General features: G+C 39.5%; 1 protein-coding gene across 1 annotated transcript in view; it reads right to left on the minus strand.

The window, feature by feature from the left end:
• Window positions 1-16,573, minus strand: part of LOC126240282 (transformation/transcription domain-associated protein) — a 491,514-nt gene that overhangs the window by 284,010 nt on the left and 190,931 nt on the right. Inside the window, exons 24-25 of the mRNA XM_049947913.1 lie at window positions 14,861-15,046; window positions 9,679-9,877 (exon numbers count right to left, since the gene is read on the minus strand). Of these exons, the coding sequence (XP_049803870.1) occupies window positions 9,679-9,877; window positions 14,861-15,046 (385 nt within the window). The remainder of the gene's footprint in view (window positions 1-9,678; window positions 9,878-14,860; window positions 15,047-16,573) is intronic.

Below are 16,573 nucleotides of genomic sequence, written 5' to 3' on the forward strand. Positions count from 1 at the left end.
ATATCTAGTGAGGTTAGTACAGATTCCGAATGTGAAATCATATGGGTGAAAATAACTGTTGAGCATGGATAAAACGTGGTTATCAGATGATTTTATACGCCTCCTGCCTCAAGAGCAGAGAAGTCAGAACATTTGGGGAAAAACTTGGGGAGGATGAGCAGAAATTTTCTGCTCTTGCTATAGTATTAGGTGGAGATTTCAAATTAACAGCTGTACACTGGGGGACTTCAATGTTTAAGGTAAGTACCTGGACAGATTATCATGTGAATCTGATCAATATGCCTCACCCGAAAATTACCTTGAGCAGTTTTTAGAGAACCCACTCACGAGGGTAACATCTTAGATCAGACCACTTTACCACATGTCTTAGACGAGTGTTGAGAAAACTTGTAAAGAATAGGAAAGACACGCCATGGCTAAACACCTGTGTTAGAAAGTTGTTCCAAAAACAAAGAGAGCTTCACCATAGCCAAAGCCTTGCTGACAAATACTGAATGAAGCCAAAATTAGTGTCAGGATAGCTAACATGAAGTGTTCAATATCTGCAAAAGCAAAGTTCTCTCTACCGATCCTAAGACGTTTTGGTCTTATGTTAAATCAGTAAACTTATCAAAAGTCACCTGACAGAAACACAGGATCATAACGACATTGAAACAGAGGTTGACAGAGATAAAGCTCATATTCAGAATTCCTTTTTCCAGATTTTTTTACTGAGGAAGTTCGTGCTGTCGCTGCTCCTACCAATTGTGTTGCATAAACACCACAATGACAGATTGACCACAGTATAGAAAATAAATTAAAATTACTCACCATAAGAAATACTACTAGAACTGATGAATCTAAAGAGAGTACGTGAAAGAACTTGTTCCTCTCATAGCTGCTGTCTACTTTAAATCACTGGAGAAATGAAGCACTCTGGAAAAAGATGCTTACAGCATTCCCATTTTCAAGAAGGATCACTCAATAGATGCACAAACTACAGGCCCATATCACTGATGTCTGTCTGTTGTACTCTGAACACAGTTTATGCTCATGTTTTATCTTCCAAAAAATCTCCTCTTTATGAATCCCCATAGCTTTCGTCAAATATTTATTGTAACTCAGGTCACTCTCATCGTCCGCAAGACCCAGAAGGCAATAGATGCTGGCATCTAGGTCGATATCATGTTCCTTGAATTCTGGGAGATGTTAGATAGAGTTTCAAATTGTCACCTAATGAACAAAATATAAGCATAGGGAATTGTAATTGGATTGAGGAGTTCTTAGCAAATACTTGACAACACAGTGTGGAAATTCTTAACAGAGAAAATCTTCAGACGTAAAAGGAAATTCTGCTCCACACCATGGGAGTATAAATAATAGGATCATTGCTGTTAACAATATATACATATATATGAGCTACTGCATATGCCAGGAGTTCCATGAGGCTGTACATGAATGACGCTGTTATAAACAGAGAAGTCACCAAGCTGGAAAATTTAGGAAGACCTACAGAGAACTGATGGTTGGTGAAAAGTTTGGCAACTGAGCCTCAACAAAAACCAATTTAGGTAACATATTGCACATAAATAGGCAGAAAGACTGATTACTGAGGGATTCCAAGACTGCCAAACAATCACAAGAACTAGTCCCATCCATTAAATATCTGGGAGCATGTGTTCAGAAAGATTTACAGTGGAACGATCATAGAAAACTAACTGTTGAACGGCAGATAGCAGACAGATTCGTTGGAAAAATGCTCATGAACTGTAGTCACCAATCAAGTAGGCATAGCAACAATTATTCTTTCCATTTACCATTTGAAACTGGAACAGGAAAGAAGGGAAGTAACAGTGGTACACAAAGTAACATTCCCAAATACCAAAGATTGCTTGCAGAATAGAACACAGATATGACAATATTATAAAAATGATAGCTCCTACTCACCTTATAGCAGAGATGCAAAGTCGCAGGTAGGCACAACAAATAAGTTAGCTTTCCGCAAAATGGGCCTCCATTGGAATTAGATCTCTCTCTCTCTCTCTCTACAAATGTAACTCAAACATGCATCACATTTTTGTTGTGCCTATCAGAAACTCAGCATTTCCGCTATGTGGTGAATAGTAACTACAGAATTCTTTTCATAATTCTATCATTACTCCATCCTGGGTTTTCCATTGTTTGATAAATATAGATATACTACACATAATAATCGGCAAATCCTTTAAAAATTTAGGAAAGCCAAGACTTTGGTTTGAAGGCCAACCAGAGTTTGGAGTGGTAAATGAACTTAACAACAGTTATCATCATCATCACATCGTCATCATCATCATCATCAAGTATTACTAAAAACTAATGTTCAGGAACTTATTAATTATGATCATCAAATGACATTTCAAAATCATTTACTGAGCACTACGGCAGGATTTAATTGTATGCTAAGAGGTCTCCTCATTCTTTGTCACAACATTACAAACTAATCATCAAGTAACTTGTCTAAGAGAAATGCCTGACAAGATAAAGTAAGGAGCTTCCAAGATTCTCAGGCATACCGCCAGATCCAATCATCGAAGATCCACAATATTTTGGCAAATAACCATTCCGCCATGACAAAATAACATGTCTACCTGTGTGCTGGCGGTACTTACACCTGCTGGTCCCGAGTTTGTGCCTCACTGGCCCCACACTGTGCTCAGTGGTTGGGGGCATGCGGCTGCAATACTGGTGGGGGCAAGAGTCTCAGTTGCCCTCCACCTGCCGTCGCTGTTGTATCTCGTGTCCAGATGTCATGTTCTGCTTTGATGGAGCTTAGTATTGGCACCCACGCCTTACTCAGTTGGACGCCAGTATCCATGTTGAATAAATTATCAGCCACACAAATTTAAATAGTTTCTTTGAAAATTAAGTCCAAAAATTAATCGGTGGCAACCAGGACATTCGTTTGCTGGCAATTCATTTTATTTCCATTTTCAATGTAGAAGACTTGTTGGGAAACAGTAAGCATGTGTGGCGCTTATGTTCTGTATGTAAATCTTTGATTGTGCAAATCGTTTTTCCAATATAAGTTTTTCCATATTAAAATGGAACTTTGTACATCCTTGCTTTTTTGAGACATAGGTCAACTTTCACTATCTGTAAAACAGCCCATATTTTGGGTGGCGAGAAGAAAACTGATGTTATGTGGTGTTTTCACAGCAGTCCGCCAATTTTTGATAGTACCTTGCCACAAACTGTACAAATGCCATTTTCTTATTGTCTTCTTCTGTGTTTTCAGCCTCCATGTCATTCTTGGGGCTCTTGTGTTGCAGGGCCATCCGAATCAGTTGACTGCTGTACCCATTCTTGTGGAAGATGGATTCCAATTGCCACAAGTCTCTTATCAGGCTTTTTTCGTCTGAAATGAAGTACCTCCAGTGTACAAGACTGTTGAGCACTGTGGTGTACACTGGCATTCTTAGGAATACCCTGTTCCACTATGAGCCTTCAGGACAGCTAAAGATGGTTGTGACGTCCAATATGCATGCTCCGATCTGTGGCTTGGGCAGATGGCATGGGAGCAGTAACAGCGAAGGGCAGAGGCAAGCCATGACGTGAGGCAGGAGGAGTCACTTGCTGTATGGACCCAGTTATGCTTTGGGGCAAAGAATTATTGGTTTCCTGAACTCTTAGACGAGAGAGGGCCACTGGCAATGTCAACGGGGGTCCCAAACAAATAAAGGACAGAGTCAGGGACTTCAAACTTTGATGTCAACTTCGGATGATGTATATGTTATAAGATGGATATGTTTTGTTGATGTTGACTTATTAAGTTTTGTGTGAGCTATTTGATTTGGGATCTGTCTATTACCGAGTTGAAGACTTAAAAATAGGTGTTTTATGGCAGAGTTTAATTAATTTAGTAGTTCAGAAGAGTTAATGGTCTTTAAAGCACCACCTTGCCATGAAATGAATATCATAAGAAGACCTTACAGGCTATTGAGTGGATTAGCTGGACCACAAGAATAATCCAGAAAGGCGACCATATATTTACGAAATTTATTAATGTCAACACATACAGAGAGAGTAACAGATCGAATGTGACTGCGACAAATCACACATATCTATAAAAGACGCATTACATCATAGTACACTGTTCTTATGCAAGGGATGATGGCAGCTGAAGGCACAGAGATATAAAGCTGTATGCATTTGCAGCCAAGTGAGCCATATGCTTAACTAGGACATCAAGAAAACGAAAAATACAATCTTTATTATGGACAGTGACAGATGACACAGGTCTCAAAACAGTGGGAGTACCAAGTTCTGTGTGAAAACGGAAAAACTTATATCTGACAAATGACCTGCAGAATCAAAGATCAATGTACGAAAACAAAAGCTGCATACACTTAACCACAGATCAACATGTCTGCAATAGCAGAACACAGTATTTAAAATGGACATAAAATGAATTACCAGCAAATGACTGTCCTTTGCTTTCCAAAGAACCAATTGCTAGCCACGTAATTCATAATTTAATAAACAGACACACTTACTTCCAACTGAGCAAGGTATGACTGCCAATATTAAGCTCCATCAAAGCAGAACACAACATCTGGATGCAAGATGCAACAGGGATGGCAGGCAGAAGGCAACTGAGATTCTCACACCCATCATCGCAGCAGCAGCAGCAGCAGCAGCAGGAGCCGCCGCCCCCCCCCCCCCCTTTCTCCCTTGGCCCAGGGTGAGCATGCTGTGGGGCTGATGAGACCCAAACTCTGGGCCAGCATACATAAATACCATCAGCACACAGCAGACACATCACGTTGTCAGCACCACCTGATGATGGCAGAACAGTTATTTTCTGAAATGCTGTGGATCTTGGACAACTGGATCTGGCAGTAAACCCGAGAACTCTGGAAGCAGCCTATTAGTCGGGATACCCTCACCTCCTCTCCCCACCTGCATTACGACAACATATCATGACTTAAGGGAAACATGTTACTACTACTACTATACATAACAACACAAATTGAGAAGTAGGGATCGGCAAAGAAAATCTGTGCCAATGAATGCCAAGTATGGTATTTTCACAACCTTTCGTATTTCACTTCGAAACACTTTGTTGATTATCATGTTCGATTCCGTGGGAATGATTGTTCCCCACGACCATGATGTAATCCAAGGCAGAAAGAAGGTCAGCATCGATTGTAATCTCATCTGCCTTTTTTATTGCAGTGCAGATCTAGATTTCAACTGACAGGGTGTCTACCATCAGTGTGTTATAAATGGCCATGTAGATTGAACATAATTATAACTACCTAACCCACAATTAATGCTACAATGCTTGTATATGCCCTAGTTACATTGAATGTGTGCCATTATAATTGCTTTCAGTCTACATGACTACTTTAAAGCACCAAAAATATCTGCACTGTCAGTTAAAATCTGGATCTGCAATGCCTTATCCAAAATTCTTGAAAAAGTAATGTATTGTAGAGTAGCTTCACACCTTTGTAAAAATAAAGTTTTAACAAAATGTCAGTTTGGTTTCCAGAAGGGTTTTTCAACGGAAAATGCTATATATACTTTCACTAATGAAATATTAAATGCTCTGAGTAACCGGGAGTCACCTGTTGGGATTTTTTGTGATCTATCAAAGGCTTTTGATTATGTAAATCATGGAATACTTCTAGATAAGCTCAAGTACTGTGGTATGAATGGGACAGTGCTCAAATGGTTTAAATCATACCTCACTGGAAGAATGCAGAAAGTTGAAATAAACAGTTCACATAATATGCAAAAAACTGGTGATTTCTCAGCCTGGGGAACAATCAAGAATGGGGTGCCGCAAGGTTCGGTCTTGGGTCCTCTGCTGTTCTTAATATATACTAATGACTTGCCATTCTATGTTCACGAAGATGCAAAGCTGGTACATTTTGCCGAAGATACAAATATAGCTATCACACCTGACAGACAAGAATTAACTGGTGAAATTGTAAACGATGTTTTTCAGAAAATCATTAAGTGGTTCTCAGCAAATGGGCTCTCATTAAACTTTGACAAAACACAGTATATACAGTTCCACACAGTACATGGAATGACCCCATTAATAAATATAGACTTCGATCAGAAATCGGTAGCTAAGGTAGAATATTCAAAATTTCTAGGTGTATGCACTGATGAGGGGTTGAACTGGAAAAAACACACTGAGGATCTGCTGAAGGGTTTGAGTTCAGCTACATATGCTATTAGGGTCATTGCAAATTTTGGCGATATACATCTGAGTAAATTAGCTTACCACGCCTATTTTCATTCTCTGCTTTCGTATGGCATCATATTCTGGGTTAACTCATCATTGAGTAAAAGAGTGTTCATTGCGCAAAAGCGTGTAATCAGAATAATTGCTCGAGCTCATCCAAGATCATCCTGCAGACACTTATTTAAAGAGCTAGAAATCTTCACTGTAGCCTCACAATATATATATTCAATTATGAAATTTGTTATTAACAATCTGAACGAATTCAAAAGTAATAGCAGTGTACATGGCTACAACACTAGGAGAAAGGAAGATCTCAACTACTCAAGGTTAAATCTAACTTTGGCTCAGAAGGGGGTAAATTATGCTGTCACAAAAGTCTTTGGTCACTTACCTAATAGCATCAAAAGTCTGACAGATAGCCATAGAGCATTTAAAAGGAAATTAAAAGAATTTCTGAATGGCACCTGACACGTTCCACATCATTACGAAGTGTCGTATTCATGATCTATGGAACAAGTACTAATCTAATCTAATAAGACAAGACAGATGACATTACGACAGATGCTGGTCCTCGCTCCTTTCCTAGTTTGTTGACTTTCTTTTTACAATAATGGAGGGTGGTGGGTACAGTCGTTACTGTCATGTAGACAATATGAGGAGTGCTTGCACTACAAGTGATGTTGGCAACAAGTTTGACACACACACATTTTCTTTATATGACGGAGTGTAAATGCAGATTGCTGATTAAACATGCACTACTCAGGAATAAAGACATTGGACACCACTTGAAATCCACTCCTTACAGCCAAGAATTATCAAAAGGCAACTATCATTTTTTCAGACCTCTGGGGCAATAAAGACATGATGCTTCAGCGGGACAAGGTTTTGTTAGTAACTGGATGTTAACATCTCCATCTTCCATCAAGGGTGGGAGTAAAAAATATTCTGGATCTGAAAGAAAAAAAAAAATGTATTTCGAAATTAGGAGACCATGTATGGAAAAAATGAATTTACTTTGTTTCTTATCACAGTCCTTTTTAAAAAGTTCCTATTTGCATTGAATTCAGCCTTGACTATCATTTCACACTTGCAGAAATCTCACCAGTGCATAACAACAAACTCAGATCAGAAATATTGTTATGTTATTTGTATTGTATTCCATAAATTCTGGGGAGAGGACTCTCAAGAATGAGAAAAGAAGTTAAAAATGTCCAATTTCTTAGAGTGCAACACAACAGAATAATAACATCCAATATTTAATATAAAATTTTTAATATTAGTGGAATACACACGCACACACACACCACAAACCACAGCATTGCAGTCAATGTAATGTGTGTGTGCGCATGTGTGGTTTAGATACTTCTGAAGGATGATATTGCCTGGAAGCTCAGCAAAGTATTCAATCCTCACTGTGTTAACCTTTCAAAGCCTCGCCTGTACCGAGAGTGGTTAAGTATACTACTTCCTTTAAAAAAATGCAAACATTAATATATTACTAAACGACTAACCTGGTGAATTATGCACTGTCCCACTTGAAGCTTGCCTATCAACAGCTTCCAGGGACAAGAAAAATTTGATTTTCAGTATTTCATTTAACTACTGATGGAATTCAAAAAATTTAAACGTTGTCACAATCAACTCATTAAGAGGTATAAAAACTTATGTTAATGGTTTAACACAGTAGGATAAGTATTATACAAAGAAACTGTGTACTCTTACATGGCTCGAGGCAGCCTGACAAAGTTTGCGAATTATCCAGACTATATCCACCCAGGATTTGAGAACAGACGTATTTAGGGGTTTTACACATAATTTCAAACTTTTTGTAAACTTTCCTCACTTAGGGGCTTAATGTCAAATATTTAACACATTAACTCATTTCTTAAATAATCAGAGGTATAAGGCTGTTTTATACATGGGAGTTTGATTCTCTTACAGAACTGCGAATGGAGTTTACTAGTCACATTATAATAAAAAAAAGGTTCGCTTTGAGGCGTGTAGAAAATCACACCTGACTCACTGCTGCACACATTTTGCTCAGCAGTAGAGAGTATGCCACAGTAATGACAACATAACTTTTATCACAGCAGCCCAATTCCAATCCTTGGCAAGAAGGGGACAGTGAAATTAATGGAAAACTTTATGATAAAATGTGCCTGCAGTCTTTTTCTTTACTTCACCAGTGCACATTCATAAGTCATATCTTCATCTTCTATATGTTGTTTACATTCTTTATGCATAAACAACGTGTGGAAGTGACTTCACGTACAAAAGAAAGTAGGCATATTCTATCATTAAGTTAACCAACATTACTTTTACTGGTTTTGTCCACTCTAAGTAAAACTTGGCAACATAAGACATTCTACAATTATTCATGTTTCTCCTACAACTGGAACAGAACAACAAAGTGATTGACAGCTAGTTGTTTACACCTGCTATTCTGTCCATCACTGTTATTCTTGCTCTTCTACCTCCAGTGACAGTTGCCACAGTCAGTTCCAGAAGATGCTTTCGACTGGTAATGCAACAACTGTTGTCAGTTTTTGTCGTTTGCAGTGTTTCTGTGCACAGCGTTCTCATTTTACATGACAATGTCCTACACTAGCTGTGTAAGTGTGCAGAAAACTGGTATGACTATTACCACCCTATTGCATGTTAATGGACAGAATGTGACTATTTCCTGAAAGAAGCACTCAACTGCTGCTGGGGAAGCCATCTTCTATGTGGAGACTAACATGGACCGACAACATCACCCCCTCTCGTGCTTGACTGTTAAGCAGTTTTGTTATTTGGCTCAAGCTATAGACACAATCATAGAACATTCTTTAAGTTGCGAAGAGTCTTGAGTAGTGCTTGGTTTCTGACAACGGCCAGAGTACCTTTATATACAAAACTTGCAATGATTAAAAGCATGTTCTGTGATTGCACCTCTGAAGAATAAAAATAATTCTATAATAAATGTCTATCACTTTTCTCCAAAAGACAGAACTACCTACTATAAATTCTACACCTACTAATACATCAAATATGAACACAGGGACTGTATTCACAAAGTAAGGCAGATAGAATTACTTAGTAAGCAGAGGAATAGCTGCTTTCCGGTAGGTCTCTCTTTCCTAGGAGCTCTGGGTACCGTTTCCCATTTCCCATGCCCTTCCACCCTACCAGTTTTCTTTCCTCCAATCCTGTCCTCTTTTCAGTTATAAGGAGAGGTGCCTAGTCCTGAAAACTAACCGTTTCATATCTTTCTGTGTGTTTCTATCTGCTACTGATTGACAAGTACATTTCCTCAGTGCATATTGTAAATACTTTCAGAGTTCACTGTTTCATTTCATGCAAATTCATTAGCTGGTAACTTGAACACAATTTTCTGCTGATATCCTACACTGTCAATAACTCCGAACACCATTTATTCATATCCTTAACATTACTCATTCAACAGCATTAAAATGCTGCACCTATTGTAAACAGACGAGGCTCCATTGTCGTGCAGAAGGTGTTTCCATCCATCAGCCCAATCTGTGCGTTGGCTGGTTGGTGACGCAACAAGTGCTTTTTGGGAGGTATCATGTCTTCAAGAACCTCCTTGTGCGGTTCCATCACTTCTGTGACCGTCTTGTTCTGTATTTTAGCCAGTACCTCCAATGAATGCATAGTCTGAAAAATAATAACAATTTGGTGAGCAGCGAAATAACTAGTGATGGCAGAATTACAGCGAGTATGAATACAGACTGGCATTGGCCATAAAAGCATTCTGACAAAAATAAATTTATTAACACTGAATATAAATTTAAGTGTTAGGAAGTGTTTTCTGCAAGTGTTGTACAGAAGCGCAATTTGGACAATAATCAGTACAGAAAGGAGAACAGATGCTTCTGAAATGTGTGCTGCAGCAGAATGCTGAAGACTGTATGGCTAGATCAGATAAATAACCTATGAGATGGTACTGAATCAAATCAAGGAAGAAAATGTATACATCTTGACTAAAAGACGGGACCTCTTCATAACACACACACTGAAACATCAAGGAACAATCATCTGGCAATGGAGTGAGATGCGCATTTGTGAGGGGTGAGGTTGGGTGTGGGTGGGGGTATTTGTAGAGAGACTTCATTACTGTAAAAAGTTCAAAGGAATGCAGACTAAAGTGATATTTGAGAAAGAAAGTGTAGCCATTATGCTGCTATTATGTCTGATATAGTGACAATGAGAATATAAGAAGAATATTAGGGCATATAAAGAATGTTGTTTTTTCCCCCCTCACTCAATATGAAAATGAAATAAGACATAAGATCAATGATATTGGTACGAAATACCCACCAGAGTGCACGACTTGTAGAGCACATATGTAGATGTACATGAAAATACTGCAAATCATACAGCAAGTATCGCGTAGCAAAGAGGATGGTAGTGACAGAGAAAGAGCTTCAATTTGTTTATCAACTCCAGCCTCCCATATGGCTAGCAGACCTGGACTCCCACACGTAAAGATAAAGTCAAATTGACATGCAGGGCGTTAGTACCTTTATGTTAAATATAGCATGAAGAGAGAGATGTATAAAACATTCTCAATTTACTTGTCATGTCAAATCTGGGTAAAACCTGGAGCTTTCGATGACACCCTCAATCACGTTCATCAGGAATGATTACTGGTGGGGCTTGTGTTGTGATCATTCATAGCTCACACCCGACTTGTAACTGGTCGGTGTATGTCACCATTACACCATGCTGCCAGGGAGTGTCCTCCTCTGTAATGATGGTTCAGAAATCATGTAGAAATTTAAGCAATTCTGTGCATTTCTCTGTCTCCTCAGTGTCTAAGAGCACACTTCCATGCACTGCTAATTTCAGAGTTGCTGTCCTGAAAGTCGCTGTTTTCAAACTTTCTTATTTTATGTGCACCTTCAATAACAGAATCCTAGTATGTAGAAGTGTGGGACAAGATTTTAGTTTCATGGAACATTATTCTGTTTTTATTTGTGAGACTGTTCAGCAACTGCCGAGTTCCCAAATCCTCTATTTTTAATGTGCCTTTGTACTATTCTTGACCACTGTGGCAGATGTCAAACAGACTGACAAATGTAGTTGCTTCCACATTCTAAAAAGTCTTCTACCTCTACACTATGCAAGGCATGCCTTACAGTATGCAGCAGAGGGTACTTTGTGTACCACCATCACTTCCTCCTGTCCTGTTCCAGTCACAAATGGTTAGCAGGAAATATGACACGAGTCAGCCACCATGAGAGCTCAAATCTCTCTGATGTCTCAAAGATATATGTAGCAGTAAGCAATAAACTGGTTGAAAGTACATTCTCAGAATTTCAGCAGTAACCCTCACTGTGATGCAATATGCCTGCCTTACAGCGTCCGCTGCTTATAAATTCCAGAGCTTAGCAGGCTGTTCGATCTCCTTTGTATTCTTGTTGGTCAGAAAGAAAAGAGGTTTTATGCCTCTTCTTCCCAGGACCCAACATATTTTGCTATTTGCAGCTCTTCAGAAAGGAAGAATGCAATTGGTAGTCATCACTTGATTTTTAACTTTTTTACATTTTTGTTTATTGAGATTTCACCCAGATTTCATGCAATAAGCAATCTGAGAGTGTTTTACACAACTTCGATAACATGAAAAGACAGAATTAGAAATAAAGCTTTAGGAAAGAAAGGGTGGTATGGCATTGTTCACTGGGACACCTCAAGGGTTAGGCTGAGTTGCCTCATTAAAAAGGGTTCCTATCCTCTGTGAACAATGGTTGTATTCCTTGCAGTGTGCGACAGTTGCTTTCTATGTGTATCTGCAGAATTTAGGTGACTGTACTGGATGTATGCACAATGAGGTGATACAAGTCTTGACATACCTCCTTATAATGAGTCAGGCCTACCTTTGGCCTGGCTTAGTGCAACAACTCGACATGGTATTGACTTAACAAGTGATTGAAAGAAAGTCCCCTGCAGAAATAGTGAGCCATTCTGCCTCTATAGCCGGCCCTAATTGGGAAAGTGTCACCGGTGCAGGATTTCGTGCGTGAACTGACCTCTCGATTAAGTCCCATAAACATTCGATGGGATTCATGTTGGGTGATCTGGCTAGCCAAATCATTCACTTGAACCATCCAGAATGGCCTTTAAACTAACTATGAACCATCATAAACCAGTGACATGGCACTTTGTCATCCATAAATATACCACCATTGTTTGGGCATGACATCCATGAATGACTGTAAATGGTGTCCAAGTAGCTGAACATGACCATTTCCACTCAATGATCAGTTCAGTTGGACCAGATGACCCGGTCCATTCTATGTAAATATAGCCCACACCGTTATGCAGCCACCACTAACTCTCTTACCAATTAAAATCGAGACCCGTCTGAGCATGCTACAATTTTCCTGTCATCTAGAGTCCAACTGATGTGGTCACGAGATCAGTAGAAGCGATGTTTTTCTGTCAGCAAAGGCACTCGTGTCAGTAATCTGCTGCCATAGCCCACTAACACCAAATTTTGCCACACTGCCCTAAAGGACAAGTCTGTCATACATCCAAAACTGATTTCTGCAGTTATTTCATACAGTGTTGCTTTTCTGTTTGTACTGACAACTCTACGCAAACACTGCTGATCTTTGTCATTAAGTGAAGGCCATCAGCCATTACATTGCCCATGGCGAGAGGTAATGTCTGAAATTTGGTACTGTTGGCATACTCTCAACACTGTGGATCTGCGAATATTGAATTCTGTACTAATTTCCGAAATGGAATGTCCCATACATCTAGCTCCAACCACCATTCTGCATTCAAAGTCTGTTAATTTCCTTCGAGCGCCCGGAAACCTTTTTGCATGAATCACCTGAATACATACGACAGCTCCACCAATAAACTGCCCTTTTATACCTTGCGTGTGTGATACTACCACCATCTGTATATGTGTGTATCACTCTTCCGTGACTTCTGTCACCTCAGTTTACAGTTTTTGTACGTCTATCCTTTTCACAGGGGATCTTTGGGACAATGGCCGTTTGATATTGTGAGAAAATGAAAGGCCTACAGCCATCCTTATGATTTTATTTATTTCGCGGCAACCAGTTTCGGTACTTCAATGCGCCATCTTCAGGCTGTAGTTGACACGACCTATATAGCATCAGAGGTCAGCGTAACTGGTTGCGCAGATTATCGGAAAACTTTGGTGTTGGCACTCTAACCATACAAAGAGTTGAAATGGTTAGAGTGCTGACATCAAAGTTTTCGGATAATCTGCATAACCAGTTATGCCGACCACTGGTGCGGTATGTATAAGTATCATGTCAACCCCTTCCGCATTAACTACAGCCAGAAGATGGCGCATTGAAGCACTGAAACTGGTTGCAACAAAATAAATAAAATCATAATAATGCCTGTAGGTGTTTCATTTTCTCACACTCAGTTTATAGTGGCGTCATGTTTATGTTGTATGACGATGGGAGGAAGGACAGGGTGAAACCCAATGCCAGCGCATAGCACCAATGGGGCTGCCGAGTTTACCGATGGATGGATCACTGCCAACATTGCCACATGCTCTCACTCCTTACAACACTGAGCAGAATTTGCAGTTTTATCAAGGATTTGATGTGAAGTCTGGTGACAAGGAACTTTATACAACCACATCTCCCCCGCTTGTTGTTCAAATACCGCTACTGAAAATTTTTTTCTCCCACCAGGATTCAACCTGACTTCCTTCAAGTCTAACACCATTGGCCAGGTGTGCGTTGCTACGGTGGGTAAGAACTGTGACAAAACAGGAGTCAATCCATATGTTGTCATCAGCTAAAACACCAAAACCTTAGTGGGTGGGACATGAATGACATCTAATTTTAGATTAATAAGAGGTTGTCCTTAAAATGAAAAAAGAAAAGTGGAGGCAAAGGAAGAATATGGCAAGATCATGTGGATGACCATCAGGATCAACAGTGGTATGGGACAGAGACCAGTGGAAGGAGTTGAGAGGGGGCCAGCAATGAGACGCCTACAGCAACAAGGAGTATGGAATGTACAAACTGGTGAAAAGAAGTGAGGACGTAGGTCAAGGGAGGAAACATATACAGTGATATTTCTACTTCTCTACATCAGTGCAGCATTAAGGAACATTATCAACCATTTAATTGTCAGGGCAACATCACTTTTCTGAAGGAATGCTCCAGGAATAACATGAGGTTATTTACAAAAATTGTGGAAAGCCTAGAACACGTTATCTGGATGGGGATCTGAATCCTGCCTCTCCTGAATATGCTTTCAGTGTCGTATTTTCTCAGTTCTTGCTGTACGGAGTAAGAAGTCATCAGCATAATCATTATTAGCAAGAAACTCAAGTTACTTAACACCAAAATTTAAATTACGAAAGTAATGTAACAAATGTCTTAACCTTATGGGTAGCGAAAATCTCCTCTATAAGAGACAAAGCGGATTCTACAAAAAAAATCTTTTGAAACTTTTTGTCCATTAAGATCTGTACAGAAGTAGTTATAGCATGCAGTTTATCTTGTTCCTTGACCTTTGGTAGGCACTGTATACAGTTTTTCACTGTTGCTAAGTGAACAAAATATGAGGTTGCTGAATATCAGACCCGATATTCAACAATGCCTATCAAAGAATAGGCATTCTTTCCTAACTCACCTGCTCCCTTATAAGCGTGTTTGGCCTTGTGACTTGTCGCATCAGTTCATGTGTCACGTCAAACAGACTTTTACTCTGTGCATTTAGCAGGTCTTCATTATTTCCATCTCTTTCAATCGGTGCTGCAGCCAAAGTCAGCATTTTCTCTAAGTTGTTCTTTGCCAAATCGATAGCACCATTGGACACCTAGAATTTAATACTTCAACATTAGTATAACAAACAAGGATAACAACTAAAATTCCATATATTACCCTACATTCTATGAATATCTCTGTTAAATGTCCAGATCATCTACTACTAAGCCAGCAGCACAACTGCTGAAAACCTCTGGCTACCCTAAATCAAGGTAACAATATGTCATATGTAATGTTTCACCCAAGAATTTCCATTGTTGTTTTAATGAATATAACTTTGTATCCTACAAACTTTATTGAAAAACTAATTATTAAACAATGGAAAATCCAGGATGGATGGTTTCAGTTGCCTGAGCCTGCAGTCTGTGTGTGTGTGTGTGAGTGTGTGTGTGTGTGTGTGTGTGTGTGTGTGGTGTTGACAAAGGCCTTAATGGCCAAAAGCTGTTGTTGTTGTTGTTGTTGTTGTTGTTGTGGTCTTCAGTCCTGAGACTGGTTTGATGCAGCTCTCCATGCCACTCTATCCTGTGCAAGCCTCTTCATCTCCCAGTACCTACTGCAACCTACCTCCTTCTGAATCTGCTTAGTGTATTGATCTCTTGGTCTCCCTCTACGATTTTTACCCTCCACGCTGCCCTCCAGTACTAAATTGATGATCCCTTGATGTCTCAGAACATGTCCTACCTTCTTCTAGTCACGTTGTGCAACAAACTCCTCTTCTCCCCAATTCTATTCAATACCTCCTCATTAGTTACGTGATCTACCCACCTTATCTTCAGCATTCTTCTGTAGCACCACATTTCGAAAGCTTCTATTCTCGTCTTGTCCAAACTGGTTATCGTCCATGTTTCACTTCCATACATGGCTACACTCCATACAAATACTTTCAGAAACGACTTCCTGACACTTAAATCTATACTCGATGTTAACAAATTTCTCTTCTTCAGAAACGCTTTCCTTGCCATTGCCAGTCTACATTTTATATCCTCTCTACTTCGACCATCATCAGTTATTTTACTCCCTAAATAGCAAAACTCCTTTACTACTTTAAGTGTCTCATTTCCTAATCTAATCCCCTCGGCATCACCCGATTTAATTTGACTACATTCCATTATCCTCGTTTTGCTTTTGTTGATGTTCATCTTATACCCTCCTTTCAAGACACTGTACATTCCGTTCAACTGCTCTTCCAAGTCCTTTGCTGTCTCTGACAGAATTACAATGTCATCGGTGAACGTCAAAGTTTTTATTTCTTCTCCCTGGATTTTAATGCCTACTCCAACTTTTCCTTTGTTTCCTTTAGTGCTTGCTCAATATACAGATTGAATAACATCGGGGAGAGCCTACAACCCTGTCTCACTCCCTTCCCAACCACTGCTTCCCTTTCATGCCCCTCGACTCTCATAACTGCCATCTGGTTTCTGTACAAATTGTAAATAGCCTTTCGCTCCCTGTATTTTACCCCTGCCCCCTTCAGAATTTGAAAGAGTATTCCAGTTAAAGTTGTCAAAAGCTTTCTCTTAAGTCTACAAATGCTAGAAACGTAGGTTTGCCTTTTCTTAATCTTTCTTCTAAGATAAGT

Source organism: Schistocerca nitens, chromosome 1, assembly GCF_023898315.1.
Source record: "Schistocerca nitens isolate TAMUIC-IGC-003100 chromosome 1, iqSchNite1.1, whole genome shotgun sequence".
Classification (NCBI taxonomy): Eukaryota; Metazoa; Arthropoda; class Insecta; order Orthoptera; family Acrididae; genus Schistocerca; species Schistocerca nitens.